General features: G+C 47.5%; 3 protein-coding genes across 3 annotated transcripts in view; 1 reads left to right on the top strand and 2 right to left on the bottom strand.

The window, feature by feature from the left end:
• Positions 1–274: 274 nt before the first annotated feature.
• tlnrd1 (talin rod domain containing 1) lies at positions 275–4,127 on the bottom strand. The gene has a single exon (XM_062471201.1). The coding sequence runs from the start codon at positions 1,919–1,921 to the stop codon at positions 857–859; it is 1,065 nt and encodes a 354-aa protein (XP_062327185.1). The 5' UTR covers positions 1,922–4,127; the 3' UTR covers positions 275–856.
• A 1,588-nt stretch (positions 4,128–5,715) lies between these two features.
• Positions 5,716–7,789, top strand: mesd (mesoderm development LRP chaperone). The gene is made up of 3 exons (XM_062471647.1): positions 5,716–5,915; positions 6,169–6,401; positions 6,706–7,789. Exons 1-3 carry the CDS (start codon positions 5,757–5,759, stop codon positions 6,968–6,970), a joined length of 657 nt encoding a protein of 218 aa, XP_062327631.1. The 5' UTR covers positions 5,716–5,756; the 3' UTR covers positions 6,971–7,789.
• Positions 7,790–9,245: 1,456 nt separating this feature from the next.
• The window catches only part of cemip (cell migration inducing hyaluronidase 1), a 56,902-nt gene continuing 47,888 nt past the window's right edge, over positions 9,246–18,259 (bottom strand). Inside the window, 10 exon segments of the mRNA XM_062471754.1 lie at positions 9,246–10,443; positions 11,855–11,955; positions 12,303–12,460; positions 12,680–12,766; positions 13,114–13,318; positions 13,696–13,881; positions 15,529–15,740; positions 16,521–16,736; positions 17,180–17,360; positions 17,728–17,792. Of these exon segments, the coding sequence (XP_062327738.1) occupies positions 10,265–10,443; positions 11,855–11,955; positions 12,303–12,460; positions 12,680–12,766; positions 13,114–13,318; positions 13,696–13,881; positions 15,529–15,740; positions 16,521–16,736; positions 17,180–17,360; positions 17,728–17,792 (1,590 nt within the window). The 3' untranslated portion in view covers positions 9,246–10,264.

The following is an 18,259-nucleotide window of genomic DNA, read 5'->3' as shown; positions in this document are numbered from 1 at the left end:
CTTCAAAGGGACGTGCCCAGATGAACCTGGCTCACAAGATAACAGCACAAGACTCATCTCATTCACCATGAGAAACTTTCATTTAGTCTATTACAGAATTGTTCACTATAGCGGTGTGTACCATCTTAGATAATGTTGTTCCAGGTTCGTTATTGTACATACATGATCAGTTTCTGATACACAGATACTCATGGAGCGAGTCATTATTATTATGGTCGAACTACACAGCTACACACTTTCCCAGAACAGCCTGATGCATTCAGACAGCAGCATGTATGAGAAACAACATTTTTTTAATATTTGAAATAAATACTCCGTTACATGCATGATCAAAACACATTACAAATACTATGGTAAGTCTGGTAAATAGTGTAAAACCAAAGGCACACACTCACAGCAGCTTTTACCCAATTAGAATTCACACAATGAAACACAAGCATCGCTACTCTCTTCCCACTCTTACTAAGCACATGTACTCCTACAGATCACCTAGGCAACGCTCACACACTGAGGATACATCCATAGTCACGTCTGTCGTTTTCACCATAGCGGAAAACTGAGGTAAACTTTACAGGTTTTGAGATCACTGTTGTTGTTGTTTTAGTAGAGGGTGAGCAGGTGAGCGAGGAGTGGGGCTGGAGTACAGGCTGTCAGTTCCTTCTGAGGTTCCAGACGCATCCAGCGCGGCCAAAACCTCGACGCGATCGTCTCTGAGCTCGGCGAATCTCCCGAAGCTCTCCTCATTCACAGAACAGACTGAACAGGCCCTGTCTAAACCTGGGCATGCTGAACGCACAGGCCAAAACCCAGTGAGTCTCTCACTTCATGCGGGTTGATGCGGTAACTGTTGAGGAAACTAATTCACAGGATGGGAGTTGACGGGGGGCAGGGCCCGGGGGGACGAGCGCTGCCTCAGCGCCTGGGACAGCAGCGTGCATCCGTCCGACACCGCGCACGCCGAGTTACGCAAGCGCTCTCGGTAGTCCGCCATCTTGGCGCTGCTCTCGGGATGCTGGGATACGTCCCGGAGACCCTGGGTGAGGAGAACGCAGGCCGACACCACGCTCATGGCGCCCCCCAACACTGCCGTCTGCACCCCCTTCCCCTCGGGGGAGATGGTGGCGGCCCGGCCCAGGAACTGGGGCTCCGTGGCGAAGCCCACCAGGGCGTTGACGGCCTGGACCAGCGCGGCGCTGAACAGGACGCAGCGGTTGCGAGTCAGCTCGCTGGGCTGGGTCTTCACCTCTCGGACGCACGCCAGGAAGGCGGTGCCACTCGTGCTCATGCTCTTCACGCTCAGCTTGAACTGCTCCTTGGCGAAGCGGTCCTTGGTCCTCTCGCTGGCCAGGCTGGAGGCGTCCGTCAGGGTCTTCAGGTTCCTGGAGATGTTCTGGGAGAGCTCCAGGAGGAGCTGGGGGGTGAGGTCCGCCAGGGCCGTGACTCGGAGCGTGCCGCAGCTCTGCTCCACCTCGTGCCGGCAGCGCGTCACCTTGTAGCGCTCCACCAGGCCGGCCAGGCAGGGCTGCGAGCCCGGAGTCTCCACCGCCGCCAGGTAGGCGGCGTGGGCGGAGCACTCGGTCAGGGACACCACCAGGTCCCCCATCTCCAGCAGGCGGTCGCCCACCTCGGTGAAACGGCCCATGTTCAGCTGGCTCTGGATGTCGTGGGTGAGGATGGAGAGCTCCTTGGTCCGGGCGATCACAGTGTCCCGGCACTGCTCGAAGGTCTCGGCCACCGACAGGCCCTCGGAGGTGATCACCGGCCGGGTCTCGCTGGAGAGCAGGAGGAGGTCAGCCACCAGCTGCACCTTGCCCTTGCACGTGTCACAGATGGAGGACAGCTTCCTCCTCTGCTGGAGGCTGCCGCTGGGGCTGTTGACGGATCCTTCGCTAGCTGACTTCCCAGAGCCACTGCTAGCCATAATACAGGTCTGTAGCTACTCCTGTCTGGGTCTGGGTTGTAGACTGATCTATGTGGCCGAACACCCCATTGTATATCTAAGACATTTTATACTACGTTCAAATATATCCCCGCACCTCTTTTACAAAGTCTAAAGAGTTGAAACTGGCCAAACAGTCTTCCTTAAAGTCCTTCAGAGTAAGTGATATCCACTGTAATGAGCAAGAACATATTCTGAAAAAGCACAGGACATTTCCAAAGTCAATATTTGATGAGATCAAAATCGTGATGACCGTGTCAAGGTGTTAAATCAATCACCTATGAATGTTCAGAGTTGAAATAATTTCTAACTGTGACCATTCAACCATGTATACAGAGGTGACACCAAATATCAAAATAGACTTGGTTAAAATCCCTTCAAAATATAACTTTAAATGTATCAGTGTTCATAACATATTCGTTTGCATGTTTACAGTTAAATTAAATGCCCTGAATGTTTCCTTCAGAATTCAACCCTTGGCTACCTCGTACATTCACAGGTTGCTGTTTTAAGTACTGTACTGGTGGAAATCACACACTGCGGTGCCAACAATGTGCCTTACTTTAGTGCAGACTTAAAATAAAAAATAAAAAACTTAGATATACTCTAAAATTGTAATTACATCCAATATTCGAGTTTACAAGGTACACATATTAAGACTTTGTTTTATGTTACACCTTCACTAAACGATACAACTCTAGATCACCTCCTCGCTTTGGGGCAGGATATAACTTCACCTAATAGTTACCTGATCTGATTCTAATAAGTTTGACCACCCTAGCTTGGCTGGGAGACAGGCTCGTGCCTGTTTTGAAAAGGGCACCACCGGGGCAGTTCCGTTCGACCTCTTCTGGAGCGTGCGCCACTTCAGCATCATCATTCCATGAGTCTTCCCAAATAAAAGCCTTCAAAAGAGCAACAAGCCCGCGGTAACGGCCCTCTAGAGACTTTCAACCTTTTCTTTTTCATACACAATCCCGTCACAGAAACTAGTTCCTTGGGCAGGTTTGATTCCAACGGCATATCTATTGTCCATGCGCCCCTTTTAGCAAAACGCGGGGAGTGAACGCGTAGTCCAGCATATCCTGCATCCTTGTGGGTTTGCTACCCATAGCAGTCATATCCCTATTGAACTGTGGCCATAACCCGTAGCAACTCGTCTTTCACTTTCACAGTAGATCATAAAAAGGCACCCGGGCAGAAGAAGTCGTGTTTCCAAACTAAAAGTCGTTTTTGAGCTCCAGCTACATCTTCTGTGCTATCAGGAAACGGAGAGGGTGTGGTCGCACTTGAACGGCTTCACTGTAGCGAAGTAGCAACACGGCGAAGCAAGGGGATAGCTTTCCGCTGAAAAAAATATATAACTTTAGAATTTGTTTACGTGTAAATTCACGCTCCAGGTCATATTCCCATGAGTGTTCCGTAAAGATCTTATAGTCAAATGTGAATTCACAGCTGTTCCAGGTTCGTATTATGTTTCCTGAAGAGTTGTGTGGTACGAGTTTCAGGGCAGACCGATCCCTCTGCCATGAGACGTCTCTTCCCGAGGCCCCGACGTGGGTGCATTCGACTACCGGTGTAAGGGCAAAGTTACACCCAAAACGCAGTTCTCAAAAAGGATCGACAACACATTCTCCATTTTAACCGGCGTCTCTCTCAATAACGTAACTGCCCATGAACAATCCAGGCGGGCGATACTCGCGGAAACATGCGTTATGGATATAAAAAAAAAAAAAAAACTATTCAGTACGGACTTCCAGCCAGCTGTTGGAGCTTACATGAGCGGCGCCTCGCTTTACACTTAGACCACGATTTTGTGTTTCACGTTTCCGCGCACGTTTACTGTCTTTCAACCAATTTAAAGCGACAATAATAGCGATAGCCTATGAAAAAGTTACAACTGTTATATTTGTTTTATCTGTAGGCCTATATATATATGTTGCAAAGTCTAGCCTAAGGTTATTCTGCAACGATTATTTTATTTGTAAAATAAAATAGTAATTGTACAACAAAACTAAATTCTATCATACAGTTGCCTGATGCTGTTAAATATTTACTTTAGGCTTTTCAATAGCCTAACTACTAACCCATTGCTAGGATGTAGACCTATGCGTGCTCATGTCAATAGATAAATAGAAAAAACATTAATACAAATATTCACCCCACCGCCTGAATCTCAGGTCTGTTAAGTATGAGAAACGCAACATTAACTGTGGGCAGTGAAATCAGACACCGCTCCATTTTAATGTGTATGACGTCAACAGGCCTGTCCAGTGAGCGAGGACGCTGTGAATAGGAGGGAGCCAATCCCACAGCAGAGAAAAACTTCACTTCCCAGCTCTTTTCCTTAATCGGTAAAGGATGTATGTTAAATTGTGCTCTCACACAGATGAATTACAAGTAGGCCTAAATTATAGCCTAATAATCCCTGTAGACTAGCAACACTTTATATATCTGACTCCTTTATCAAAAGTGGCGGATGGTCAGAAACCCACAGTAGCCTAGAAGATCCAGGATCAGAAATGCATAGTCTAGTTTGTCGGTGGTCAGTCGGGGAACTGTCTGTATTTCCTAGCCGCATCCCAAAATAACCACATCTAAACTAACTGGCGCGGTGATCAAACATGATGGCTACAGTGTTCTATAATACTACAATAAAACACTGTAATAGCATCTAAACTGCTTAAGTATCATCTCGATTAGCTACCTGATTAATAAAGGATGAACACATAATACTAACTGCAATAAAAACATCTAAATTCCTCGACTAGTCTTACAATGACGTTTCGACTGGGCCTATAGTAGTACATTCACATTTAGCATATCCAGAGCGACTTACAGTAGGTACAGGGACATCCACCCAAGTAGGGTGAAGTGCCTTGCCCAAGAACACAACGTCATTTTGCACGGCCGGGAATCGAACTGGCAACCTTCAGATTACTAGCCCGATTCCCTAACCGCTCAGCCACCTGACTCCCATAGTACCAGAGAATTTCTAATATGGATGTATAATATCCTTAAACAGGCTCTGGTAGTACCCTACCTAGGATAATGCAGTAGTAGCCTACAGTGCAGCAGTAACAAAGTGCAATATCAACTAGCCAATTTGTGAGTGCAGACAGATGGTTTTACAGGGTTGCAAATAAGTGCAGCTAATGTACAAAATCGTAGGTATCACAGGAAGTGATCTGTTACCACTGCTTTCGGTGCCCTTAGCTTAGTCCAATAACATCAACAGAAGTGGTAAAGGCGTGACAAAAAATAAGCGTATCCACCAACATCGCCTTAAACTAGACATAAACTTGACCCAAACATGTCTGGGTGTTCGCGTTTCTTGGAAGCATATACCGCTCGCTTTTACCACAAGTTTGCACTGTCAGTTTTACTCACAGCTGCACAGGGCCCAGTGCCAGACAGTGGGTGGAGTTGGCAGCAAAGGAAGCTCCGAAATTGGGCCCGTCTCCACGACTCCCCTGACCTCATTCTACCGTAGGACTGCAGCAGGCACCGGGGAGGGTTTGCTTACATTCAGCCGCATATGGCATATTTCCCATTTCCAATAGGCCTATCTATTCTATTTGTTTGTAGATCAATGTAGACTGTGCATTTTTGTTGTTGTATGGGAACATATATATTTGCATTGGGCTAATAATAGTAGGTTTCGCACATTTTGAGCCAAATAAAGTGACAAGCGCTGTGAGTAGTCATTTGTGCCTCATTTGCCCGTTATAACCTCAAACATATTTTCTAGAAACGCCTTCTTCTGACGTTTCGAGGCGCTGTTATTTCTACCAATCAGCGTGCACCATCTGTAAGCATGGCGTCGGACTTCAGATGGAGATGTACTGTGCTGTTGCTCTCTGTGTGTTTGATCAGCATTTTAGCCGCGGATAGTAAAAACAACAAGCCCAAGAAGAAAAAAGATATTCGGGATTACAATGACGCGGATATGGCAAGGCTTCTTGAGGAATGGGAGGTAGGCAAATTTGAGTTTAAAGCTTTACCCCCTCGTTAGCAAACCAAGCTAACTCACTTAGCTAGCTTGTTAGCCAGTACTACTAGCTGCTGCAACACTACCTCCACGACGAAATACGTCAGTGCAGCCACTTTATAGTAGTCACAGTCCGCTTCGCAGGGAACTAACAAAAGTATTTAACCACCAGAATGAGTAGCTATTGCGGATAGGAAACTACGGTTCTCTCGGAACTGATGGAATGCTTGCTCCACAGAAAGATGACGATATCGAGGAAGGAGACCTTCCAGAACACAAGAGGTCCTCACCGCCGATTGACTTCAACAAGGTAGACCCTTCCAAGCCCGAAGAGCTGCTGAAGATGTCTAAGAAGGGAAAGACCTTGATGGTGTTCGCCACCGTGTCAGGAGACCCCACCGAGAAAGAGACGGAGGAGATCACCAGCCTCTGGCAGGGAAGCCTTTTCAACGCCAACTTTGACATTCAGAGGTAAGTTTTCGTACCCAAAGTACCTAATGATGTGTCCAGTGGTTCTCCAACGGGTGGAGTCCTGTTTTTATTTGATTCCCCCCAAAATATCATTGTCAAAGGGGGCCTGACTGAAACAAAATTAAGAATCCCTTGGTTTTGCTTAAAGCAACACAAACAATCAAGGAAACTAGTTAACATTAGGAAAACTAGTTAACAACAGCATTGGTCTCAGGTCTGCATTGATTCTCTCACTATAACCTCTCATTTGAATGATACTGCATGTCTTCTGACATTCATGTCCTCTCCGTACCCCCAACCCCAGGTTCGTCGTGGGCTCCAACAGAGCCATCTTCATGCTGCGTGATGGCAGCTTCGCCTGGGAGGTCAAAGACTTCCTCATCTCCCAGGACCGCTGTGCCGACGTCACTGTGGAGGGCCAGGTGTTCCCTGGGAAGGCCGCCAAGAAAGAAGACGGAAAAGCAAAGGTGCAAAACGAAGTAAACGTGAAGAAGAACAAGAAGAAGAAGAAGAACGAGGGGGCGAAACCGGACTTGGAGGGAAACAGGTCCAACAAGCAGGAGCTGTGATGGTCAGAACAACCCAGAAACAAGATGTTCCCCGTCACCCCTGAAGACTGAGAGCCTCGGTTTGACCTGGATTCTGGCTGTTCCTCTCTGACTCTGGTCAGCATCCTCCATGTTACATGCACCTATTAAAGACCCAGACCTGCATCTTCAAAGCAGTTGAGGTTAAAGGGGGAAATGCTGATCCCAAGTCAGTTTTACGACTCTGAGATCGTTGCTTCCTGTCGGAGTGAGGGTCAACAGACAGATCTATGAGCACATGTTGTAGCTCTGAGGTTTACTGTGTTTTTGCTGAGTTTCAAGTTCTATATGTTTTTTTTGTTTTGTTTTTTTACTGCTGAGTTTTAACCAAGCCACCGTTTGGTTAATGTTCAATTTGATCATCCATCCCTACGTGAATGTATAACTCGTTTATGTCTAGTAAACTAAGGCCCAGTTTCCCAGACATGTACTAAGCTAGTCCTAAAGTAAGAGAACAATTCAATGAAGATCTCTATTGAAAACGTGTTTAGTCTAGGACGAGTCTTAACCCATGTCTGGGAAACTGGGCCTTAAAGAACTATACATTTTCCAAACCCAATTTAGGATTTATGACGTTTTCATACTTGTGCCAAAATAGTTTTCTGTTCTTGTGAATATTGTACTGAATGGACAAATACAGAATCGTATCTCAGATGACTTGATTGTGTTATGCTTATATAACTATCTGATAATTTACCCTATTCCCAATACTATCAGCATCACAGCATCATTTGTTGGGCTCTTTTTTTTTAAATTGATTTCCACCAAATAAACTGTTGGAGTTCCACCTTTCCTCAGAAAGCTCCAGTTTGGTGCACAACTTTGTCTAACTTCCTGATTTTACACTTTCACTCTTTGTTGTCCAAGTGACTTCACAACATTTCCCAGAGGTGAGATGTTTGTGAGAATACATTCAGCTTGAAAGCAGGCTGGAATATACAGTATGTAATGTCATCACTGGTTAACTCCAGCAGACATGAACAAATCTGCACATCCCTCCTGCCAACATCCCACTGCCTTCTGGGATACCAGCTTGACATGTTTCACAAATACAGTGTGATGGGTGTGAATATAGTATAGGGGCTGCTCTGTTTTGTAAATGCTTCCTGAGATCCAGCCAGTCTTGATGCGAGCCTTTTCTGAAGTCTCAACCCAGACTAAGGGTATTTTCTCACCTGGGGTAGATGACTCCAGACTCGTCCCCAGCCTGCCAGCAGTGTCTCTGTAATTTAGAAGCCAAAAAGAGAAATAGAGGAAGATGACGCCTGTGAGACCTGAATGAAACTTATCAGGGACCTCTGGGGTCGCTGTAATACTTTCACATTTAATCATTTAGCAGACGCTCTTATCCAGAGCGACTTACAGTAAATACAGGGACATTCCCCCGAGACAAGTAGGGTGAAGTGCCTTGCCCAAGGACACAACGTCATTTTGCACGGCCGGGAATCGAACTGGCAACCTTCAGATTACTAGCCCGATTCCCTAACCGCTCAGCCACCTGACGCCACTAATACATCATCATACAATGACACCATCTGGCAAACAGTTTACGCACACATACTCTCGTCCCTTTTGTAACTTGAAAGGAATTATCAGCAAACTCATTCCAGGTGTTGTCAGTGTTGTGGTGATGTTCTGGTGGAGAACATTGAAGACTTACATGGTAAATTCCCTCTGGAAGCAGAAACTGCTGTTGATATGGCAACAACGCCACAAACCGCTAACAGACGTCATTAGTTTGGCTGTCATTCATGGTTACACAGTGATTTGTAGACCTTGCAGTATTTCTTTACATCTAACATTGCTTCTCCGGGCAACAAAATTAACCAAATTGTTGTGTTTGGGCGCAGTTAAAACGCTCACATGGTTATTTAAGCCACAGTAGGATCTATGCAGTTAAGTTAATGGGATATTCTTTGACAACTTTTTTCCCACTTCCACAGCATGTCAAAAAAGCTCTGCATTCCACAATGATTTATAATGGGTAAGAGAGCCACACCCTCTGCTCTGCACACACACACACACACACACACACACACACACACACACACACACACACACACACACACACACACACACACAGAGTTCATGGGAACTGGAGACTCAGACCAGACACTGCTGATGGTGTTCTAGGAGGACCCATTAAGATTCTTCAATTAAATTCTCAAGAGTTATTTCCTAAATTGTCCATTAAATACTGAAACTAAACAGAGGGAATATTTTAGAGGAAAACAGACAGGGGAGAATAACATTTAGCAGAGTGAAAAATTCAGTTATTCATTATTCATTTATTTCTGTACAAAAAGTCTTCAAATTCAAAATCATGGGAATTCATCACTTTACAAGCTAGCAAGCTACATCACATCCAGTAACGATTAAAACAGCTGATCTACTACCATGGATGGCGCGTTCATGAGTCTACATTAAATGTTATATTTGTTTCTTACACTGTAGGACAGTCATACGTTACAACTCAAAAGATGTCCCTTCTAGATTTGTTCAATCGTGTCTGTACAATAAATAGGTATAAAATATATCTCTGTTATCAATCTGAGGGATCATAAAAACACACAAAACATACAAAACAACAACTACAACCTCCGAAAAAAGACCAGCTATTTCGGCGAAGGAAAGTTTCCTGATTCTTGCCAGATTTGGGGAAAGAAAAAAAATTAAATCCAGATTTCTCAATGACCAATTACAAGCTTGGTACAATGTTTATCTATACTTATTTTAGGGGGTATTGTAGGAAAAAAAGATTGCACATAACACATGGCCTAATAGTTCATTTTACACATAGCTGGGACACTTTTTCAGAATTTGTTTTTTTCGCAGGTACAGTTGAAACATACAGAGGGACCACAAACAATGATGAAACAGTTATATCAAACGAAAACATCACAACATCAAATGGGAGAAGATTGGCAGAGGAGCCTCCCCTTGCAGGAAGCTGAAACAGGCAACAACACGGGCAGATGGACGCAGAACAAGGAATGCTTCTTAGCTTCGGTAATTTCTCTTTTCGTCATTTAAAAAAAGTCAAGTCACACAAACGGTACAGTTGAATCACGTCCACATTGTCACATACACATACACCTGCAGTCTTCCTGTATCTCTGCCCCAGGGCCCCTCATACAGACACACTTCATCAGTGCAGTGCTGGCAACGGGTAGCCACCTCTAAATGCAGACCTAGGATCAGATCTACTGCATGGCCAAACCTTACCTCCAACATGACAAACACCAGAATATCTGACCCTAGAACAGATGTTAGGGGCTACTCCTTCCTCCACAGTTCTGGCAGTGTGTGTATGTGTGTGTTCTGGAGGCATAGCTTCATCCTCCTGACCACAGGGATGGGCAGGACCTGGTGGATCTTCGCTCGCTCCTCGTCCACCTCCATACGCACCCAGTCAGCATGGAAGGAGCCCTTGAAGCCCACAAACGCCAGCTTATCTGGAAGACAGGGAGGAAAGGAATGACATTTCAGTATTTCACGAGAGAGAGAGAGAAGTAGAAATTAGAAGACAAAGTGAGAGGAAGAGAGAGAAAAAGAGAAAGCGAGAGAGGCAGAAAGAGAGAAAGATGTAAAAGGACAGAGAGAGCAGGAGGAAGAGAGAAACAGAGAGGAGAGAGAGACAGTGAGCAGACATTCTTTCTCCTCCAGTGAGAGGCGGACAGTCGTACATATCACAGTGTTTAACATTCACACAAACAGACCATACATGAGTTTCATCCATCACACCCCACAGTCCCAACAATGTCCCTGTCCCCAGCCTACAGTCTGTGGTGGCGGGGTGGGGCGTGTGCAGTATGTCTGTGGTGGAGAAACATGAAACCAGGCTCTCTCAGGACTCGGGTACACAGTCGTGTAGCTCAGGACTACACAGTAGTACATTCCAAAGCTTTAGCAGTGCCTTGTGAGTTCGTAGACATGGGAGGAAGATCCCTGCTGTTCTGGCATCTCTCTCTCTCTCTCTCTCTCTCTCTCTCTCTCTCTCTCTCTCTCTCTCTCTCTCTCTCTCTCTCTCTCTCTCTCTCTCTCTCTCTCTCTCTCTCTCTCTCTCTCTCTCTCTCTCTCTCTCTCTCTCTCTCTCTCTCTCTCTCTCTCTCTCTCTCTCTCTCTCTCTCTCTCTCTCTCTCTCTCTCTCTCTCTCTCTCTCCCTCTCTCTCTTCTTAACACACCATCCTTTTGTGTGTGTTTTATATGTGTTTATATCTTGGCAGGAATGGAATGTCAGGTTGTTCACTTAACATTCGTATGAAGTCATTTCTGCCCGTTCACTTCTCATCAAGAGTCATTGCTGAAGTTGTACGAGTTTATATGATTAGATCTATTCACCAAATGAGATGAGGTCAACTGTTCTTCTCATCATGATAAAACATTTTATTCCATGTTTCATTGCCAGCTTTCAATCGTTTGCGGTTCAAGAGTTAGCAATGGTAAAGCAAGGGCGCCCTCTACTGCGCGTTTGGGGTTGGAAACGTATTAAAACATTTGCAGGAGTCCTTTACAGCAGTGCAGAGTAACAGTGTTAGATTGTGTTTGTAACAAAGACTCCAAACAAGCCTGGTGGTCTGAGAATGAGATCAGACTCTGTTTAGTTGTGTGATGGAGGAGGAGAGGAGGAAGATGAGGAGAGGAGGAAGAGGAGAGGAAGATGAGGAGAGGAGGAGAGGAAGATGAGGAGAGGAAGAAGATGAGGAGAGGAGGAAGATGAGGAGAGGAGGAAGAGGAGAGGAAGATGAGGAGAGGAGGAGAGGAAGATGAGGAGAGGAAGAAGATGAGGAGAGGAAAATGAGGAGAGGAAGATGAGGAGAGGAAGAAGATGAGGAGAGTTAATTAACACAGCCAGAGGTGTGTTACCTTTAAGCTTGATGTTCTTGTCCAGTCCAAGTCTCTCCAAGACCTTAGTCCAGGGTCCCCTGGTCACCAGGCGACCCTTGGAGGTGATTATGACGATCGAGCTACAGACAGAGGGGGGGGAGGGGGGAGAGAGGGGGAGGGGGGAGAGAGGGGGAGGGGGGAGAGAGGGGGAGGGAGGAGAGAGGGGGAGGGGGGAGAGAGGGGGAGGGGGGAGAGAGGGGGAGGGAGGAGAGAGGGGGAGGGGGGAGAGAGGGGGAGGGAGGAGAGAGGGGGAGGGGGGAGAGAGGGGGAGGGGGGAGAGAGGGGGAGGGAGGGTATGGAGATAACTTTAGAAATATTGGTTGCCTGTGTGCGTGAAACAGTCCATGTGTGAATGAGTGTGTGATTGTGTATGTGTGTATGTACGTCTTTGTTTGTCTGTTATGGTTTATCTGTGTGTGTGTTTTACCTGTCTGGGAGCCCAGAGATGTAGCTGTCTATCTGAGCTGGGATCCCCTGCAGGATGGCGTTCCTGAAGCCTTTACTTTCCACCAACTTCCCATCATGCCCATCGATCACAGTCAACTGCACGCCGTCGTCTGGTTGGTAGAGCTTCCTGCCATTCACCTGCAACAGCCAATCAGATCATAGCTGTTTCCTCTTCAGTGAGTAGGCTATGGAACGTTAGTACAAACCCTAACCCCTGAATACTAGTCCTAACCCTAACTCCAGTACTAAGTAATGACTCAGTAATAAACAAGCCAGCCATGTCTAACAGTAACATCTCCAGGTAACTCCAGAGTATGAAACAGGGTGGGCCTTAGGACCATGCAGAAGGGCACTGACCTCAGTGTAGGCAAAGTCCTCCTTGATGTGGAAGAAGCGAGTGTTGTAGGACTCCAGTTTCACCTCCAGGAAGTGCTCGGGTGTGTGCTGGAGAGGACGTTCAATTTAAATCACCATCATCTCATTTACATATCCACCGACACAATGGCGATTTTATCCCTTTTTTGCTAGTTTTTTTTATTGCCATTACTGCTGTTTTTGCTGCCAGTGTTTTAAATGGACACTTAAACTTTTTTTATGCCCGCTATGTAGCTGTTGGTTACCATGCCATAATAATTTAATTGTTCAGAATGGCCTAAAGTAAGACAATAAATAAATCACTTTGACTCTCATCATCAGCGTCCAATCCGATCCACACACCTGCAGTTACTCCACGAGGGGAGAAACAAACAAACAATAACAAAAAAGCATAATTCATCTGAAAGTCTCCGTACTAGTTTGCTGTTGGGCAGTTTCCTGGGCATGGGCACGTCCACGATGGGCATCTCGGCGTGGCGAGGGTAGGCGCGTGCCAGGCAGTCGCTGGGTCCGCTGCCTCGGGGGACCACAGCTGTGATCTTCACCCTCTCACAGCCCTTCTCTGAGCAGAACGCGTACGTCTCCTTCTGGTTGTGGGCCTTCACCCTCAGGAACAGCAGGCTGGGGAACAGCACTCGTCAGACACACACACACACATATACACACACGTGTATACACCAACACACACACGCATGTACAGGCACGCACGCATTTTCCCACCAGCATGCACGCATATACACACACACCAAAACAACCACATATAAACACATCAACACACACACTCTTAGACTCACACGCATGCATGTACACACCCCACCATACCACCAAACACTCACAAATTACACACAACCCAACACACCCACACCCACACCCACACCCACACCCACACCCACACCCACACCCACACCCACACACACACACACACACACACACACACACACACACACACACACACACACACACACACACACACACACACACACACACCCTCTCCATACCCAGTGTCTTCCTCCCAGTAGAAGTACCCTCTGGCGAGGTGAGAGTGGTCGACCTTCTCTCTCTGCATGGTCCTCACAAACACGCCCGTCTTGCGTGTCTGTTTGGTCAGGCGGTTGTGGATGTCGGAGATGACGGTGAAGGTGGATCCTGGGGGGTAACAGAAGCCCACGTTGATCCAGTCATTCCTGCAACGAAACAACAACCGTTTGTTAACACGCGTTTCGCCTTCAGATGGAGGAAACAAAACGATCCAGTGCATCATGCAACGATACAGCCTTCATAATGGATGAGGGTTCTTCATGCTTTATCAACTGTGACTGACGTCCAGACAGAGAGCCAGGAGACGCTGAGAGCTGCTCAGACTGTTTGAGTCCGGTATCCGGAGTTGCGCTCCGCCTGCACTTCTAATTCACTACCACCAGAGGGCGCCAGAGAAGTGCGTCTCATGTGGGATTTCCTATAGGGTTAATATGGTGCATCTATTCATAGACCATCCCTCCACACAGGGTGAGCCCAGGCCATAGGGAATTGAGGACATGCTTGAAATGATAGCCATGCTTATTCTGTTAGAACGACTGTCAGCGATGCTATTAAGTATGTTTGCTAGGAAGGGTGGGTCACGGGTTTTGACATATAGCCGTCATGAAGTCAAGCCTGTCCTCAATACTGCTGTGCAACACACACACCCACATTCCCCTACACACACATACACATACACACACATTCCCCTACACACACACACACATATTCCCGTCCCCACACACATACACACACCCACATTCCCCTACACGTACACACACATACACACACATTCCCCTACACACACACACACATATTCCCGTCCCCACACACATACACACACCCACATTCCCCTACACGTACACACACATACACACACATTCCCCTACACACACACACACACACACACACACATATTCCCGTCCACACACACACATTCCCCTACACACACATACACCACACACACACACACACAGCCAGCAGGATTCTTGGAGGAGGCAGAGTGAGACAGCAGGACTGGGTTCTTATTAAGACCATCTTTGGGTGCCTGGCTGTTGATGCCTGACTGGGACCATGTGACTCAGTGGCCTCAAGTCTCCCCTGCCATCATGCAGTTTGGAGGCAGCATACTCGGAGGCAGCATACTCGGAGGCAGCATACTCGGAGGCAGCATACTCGGAGGCAGCATACTCGGAGGCAGCATACTCGGAGGCAGCATACTCGGAGGCAGCATACTCGGAGGCAGCATACTCGGAGAGAGCGATAAGGAGGTGCAGGCAGAATAATGGAAGTAGGTCAACAAATAAATGTAAAAAAATCATTTTTGGATTTTGGGGGGAATTTAATATTCAAGAATATAGGACGAAGGGTGAGTGAGTAAGTGTGTGTGTGTCTACAGGCGGGTGTGTGTGTTTACAGGTGTGTGTGTGTCTACAGGTGTGTGTGTGTGTGTGTGTGTGTCTACAGGTGTGTGTATGCGTGTCTACAGGTGTGTGTGTGTGTGTGTCTACGTGTGGTTATAGATGTATGATGTATGTCTATGTTAGTGTGTTGTGTGTGTGTATACGGGGAGGTCAGATGGCTGAGCGGTTAGGGAATCAGGCTACCAATCAGAAGGTTGCTGGTTCGATTCCTGGCCGTGCGACATGACGTTGTGTCCCTGGGAAAGGCACTTCACCCTACTTGCCTCGGGGGGAATGTCCCTGTACTAAATGTCCCTAAATGACTAAATGTAAATGTATACAGGCGGGTGTGTGTGTCTACAGGTGTGTCTCTACAGGTGTGCGTGTGAGCAGTCCGGTGAGTGTACTGACTTGTTGAAGTTGATGAGCCAGACGATGACCTCGGCCGGAGCCGCCTGGTCCCAGTGCACCGTGTAGCCCTTGGCCAGGGTGACCACCGGCTGGAACTGCTGGAAGTGCTTCCTCTTCCCCAGAGCTCCCTCCAGAGCCAGAGGGCGGTCGGGGTACTCGTCCTTCACCATCTGCATGTTCACACTGGCCGGGTTACGGGTCTGGATGTAGATCTGCAGGTCAAACACACAGACATTGTGTATGTTGTGATCTGGTCAGCCGAGCAGAGAGAGGTAAGGGAGGTGAGAGGGGATGTGTGGGGAGAGGGAGGTGAGGGGGGTATGTGGGGGGCGGTGAGGGTAGTGAGGGGGTTGAGGGAGGTGAGGGGGGTTGAGGGAGGTGAGGGGGGTGAGAGGGAGAAGAAGAGGTGAGGAAGGTGAATGAGGTGAAGGAGGTTGAGTTGAGGGAGGAGAGGGAGGTGGGAAGGTGGAGGAGTTGAGGGAGGTGAGAGGCACAATATGGAACAATATATCTATTGTCTGAGAACTTTAACAAGTGACATTTAAATCTGCACCTTTGCAGGTAATGGCAGGTGAGTGTGTGAGTGTGAGGACCTCATTAGACTGGCCAGGCACATGCCATTACCAGAGCAGCTGGAGAGAGACAGGACAGAGCAGGACTAATGGAGTCTGACTATAGCAGCCTGCTGGTGGACACACACCTCACAGGTCACAGAGGATGGCTGGTGGGGGACGTGAAGACAATGGGAGTGGGCGAGACGCTGTATGGACAAAATGTCCACGTCCATTTGACTATGGCATAGTCAAAAAACACAGCTTGAGTGTATGTGTGAGAGAGAGTCTGTAAGAGTGTGTGTGTGTCAGAGCCTTTTAAAGTGCGTGCATGTGTGTGATAGAGAGTCTGTTTGTGTGTGTGTGTGTGTGAGAGAGAGACTGTTAAGAGTGAGTGTGTGTGTGTGTGTGTGTGTGTGTGTGTGAGGACGAGAGCCCCACCTGGGCGTAGTGCCCGCTGCAGATGGCAGCCCTCCAGTCGGGCACGTCGATGCAGTCAGGGTGACGCAGCAGCCAGTTGTCCTGCTTGACCAGGAAGGCCCCTGGATACTCGCTGACCGAGCCATCCACGTCGTGGAAGATGGTGGTCTTATCTCCGTCCATCTGCATGCGGCTGAACCAGGGGCCAGGCTCACCGAAGAACACCCTGGACGTGATCTAGCAGGAGACACACACACACAAACACACACTGCTTCATCCTGCTGGGGTGTTGTTGTGTCTGGTGACTGGGATGTCCTTGGCATTAAGCTTTGTAAGCGGGTTTGAAATGTGATTGTGTAGTCTTTGATTGTCTGCACTTAGTGCAGTAAATCCACTTTTGTACATCACTTTGGATAAAAGCTACTAAATTAATATATGTAGAAGAATAAACTGCTTTTGGCAATAGAAAGGAGCTCTTCTTCATGTACCCACATAAACAATACATGAATAATATATTTATTTACCACTTTTATCCAAAGCAACAAAGGGAGAATTGAACATATTACTTTTTGATCAACAGCTTTATATTCTAACCATTGAGCTCTACCCATCGCATCCTTATTCTTTCACATGTACACACACACACATACACACACACACACACACACTCACATACTCACAGGAACCTGGTCGAAGGTGATATCAGTGACGTTGTTGTTGGGGCAGCTCTGCCAGGAGTTGTTGAGTCGGAAGCCGAAGGCGCTGGTGTGTCGCCCTTCCAGCGACGCGTACTTCCTGAACGTACAGTTCTGCACATTGATTGGCCCGTCGTAGATCTGCATGCCTCGGATTGGGAAGTCTCTACAGGGTACACACCATGCACACACACCACATACACAACACACACACCACATACACAACACACACACCACATACACAACACACACGCACACACACCACATACACAACACACACACGCAAACACAACACAGACACACACACACACACAGCCTTGTAAGAAACAGTACAGATAGTTTAGTTTTCCCAATATAGTTTCTTTAAACACTTTAACACATCTCAGACTTAGATGTAATAACTGGGGGCAAACAGTTGTGTAACAGCGTGTGCTATTGTGTGTGCGTGCGTATGACTGAATGTGTGTATATGTACACCACTTGTGTAACAAAGAGTGCAAGTTGAACTACTTCAGAAGTGTAGAAAGCCAGACTGAGATGTGCAGTATTGAGACATCTTGCTGCTCAGACTGCTGGAGCACTGTGACTTCCAGCCTGACTGCAGGGACACACTGCACACACTGCAGGGACACACTGCACACACTGCAGGGACACACTGCAGGGACACACTGCACACACTGCAGGGACACACTGCAGGGACACACTGCACACACTGCAGGGACACACTGCAGGGACACACTGCACACACTGCAGGGACACACTGCAGGGACACACTGCACACACTGCAGGGACACACTGCAGGGACACACTGCAGGGACACACTGCACACACTGCAGCCCATGCACTCAATACGTGTGTGTGTGTGTGTGTGTGTGTGAGTGAGTGGGAGTGGGTGAGCGAGTGTGTGTGTATTCATGAGTGAGTTAGAGGGAGTCAAGGTGGCTGAGCGGTTAGGGAATCGGGCTAGTAATCTGAAGGTTGCTGGTTCGATTCCCGGCCGTGCCAAATGACGTTGTGTCCTTGGGCAAGGCACTTCACCCTACTTGCCTCGGGGGGAATGTCCCT

The sequence above is a fragment of the Osmerus eperlanus genome, chromosome 10, assembly GCF_963692335.1.
Source record: "Osmerus eperlanus chromosome 10, fOsmEpe2.1, whole genome shotgun sequence".
Taxonomy (NCBI): domain Eukaryota; kingdom Metazoa; phylum Chordata; class Actinopteri; order Osmeriformes; family Osmeridae; genus Osmerus; species Osmerus eperlanus.
Note: the sequence above shows the minus strand (reverse complement) of the source record. Positions and strands in the feature narration are given on the sequence as shown.

Bases quoted from the DNA above. Each gene is read 5' to 3' on its own strand.
- tlnrd1 (XM_062471201.1), bottom strand. From the start codon at position 1,921: ATGGCTAGCAGTGGCTCTGGGAAGTCAGCTAGCGAAGGATCCGTCAAC.
- mesd (XM_062471647.1), top strand. From the start codon at position 5,757: ATGGCGTCGGACTTCAGATGGAGATGTACTGTGCTGTTGCTCTCTGTG. The intron at 5,916-6,168 runs GTAGGCAAATTT...CTTGCTCCACAG, and splicing joins GGCTTCTTGAGGAATGGGAG to AAAGATGACGATATCGAGGA. The intron at 6,402-6,705 runs GTAAGTTTTCGT...CCCCAACCCCAG, and splicing joins GCCAACTTTGACATTCAGAG to GTTCGTCGTGGGCTCCAACA.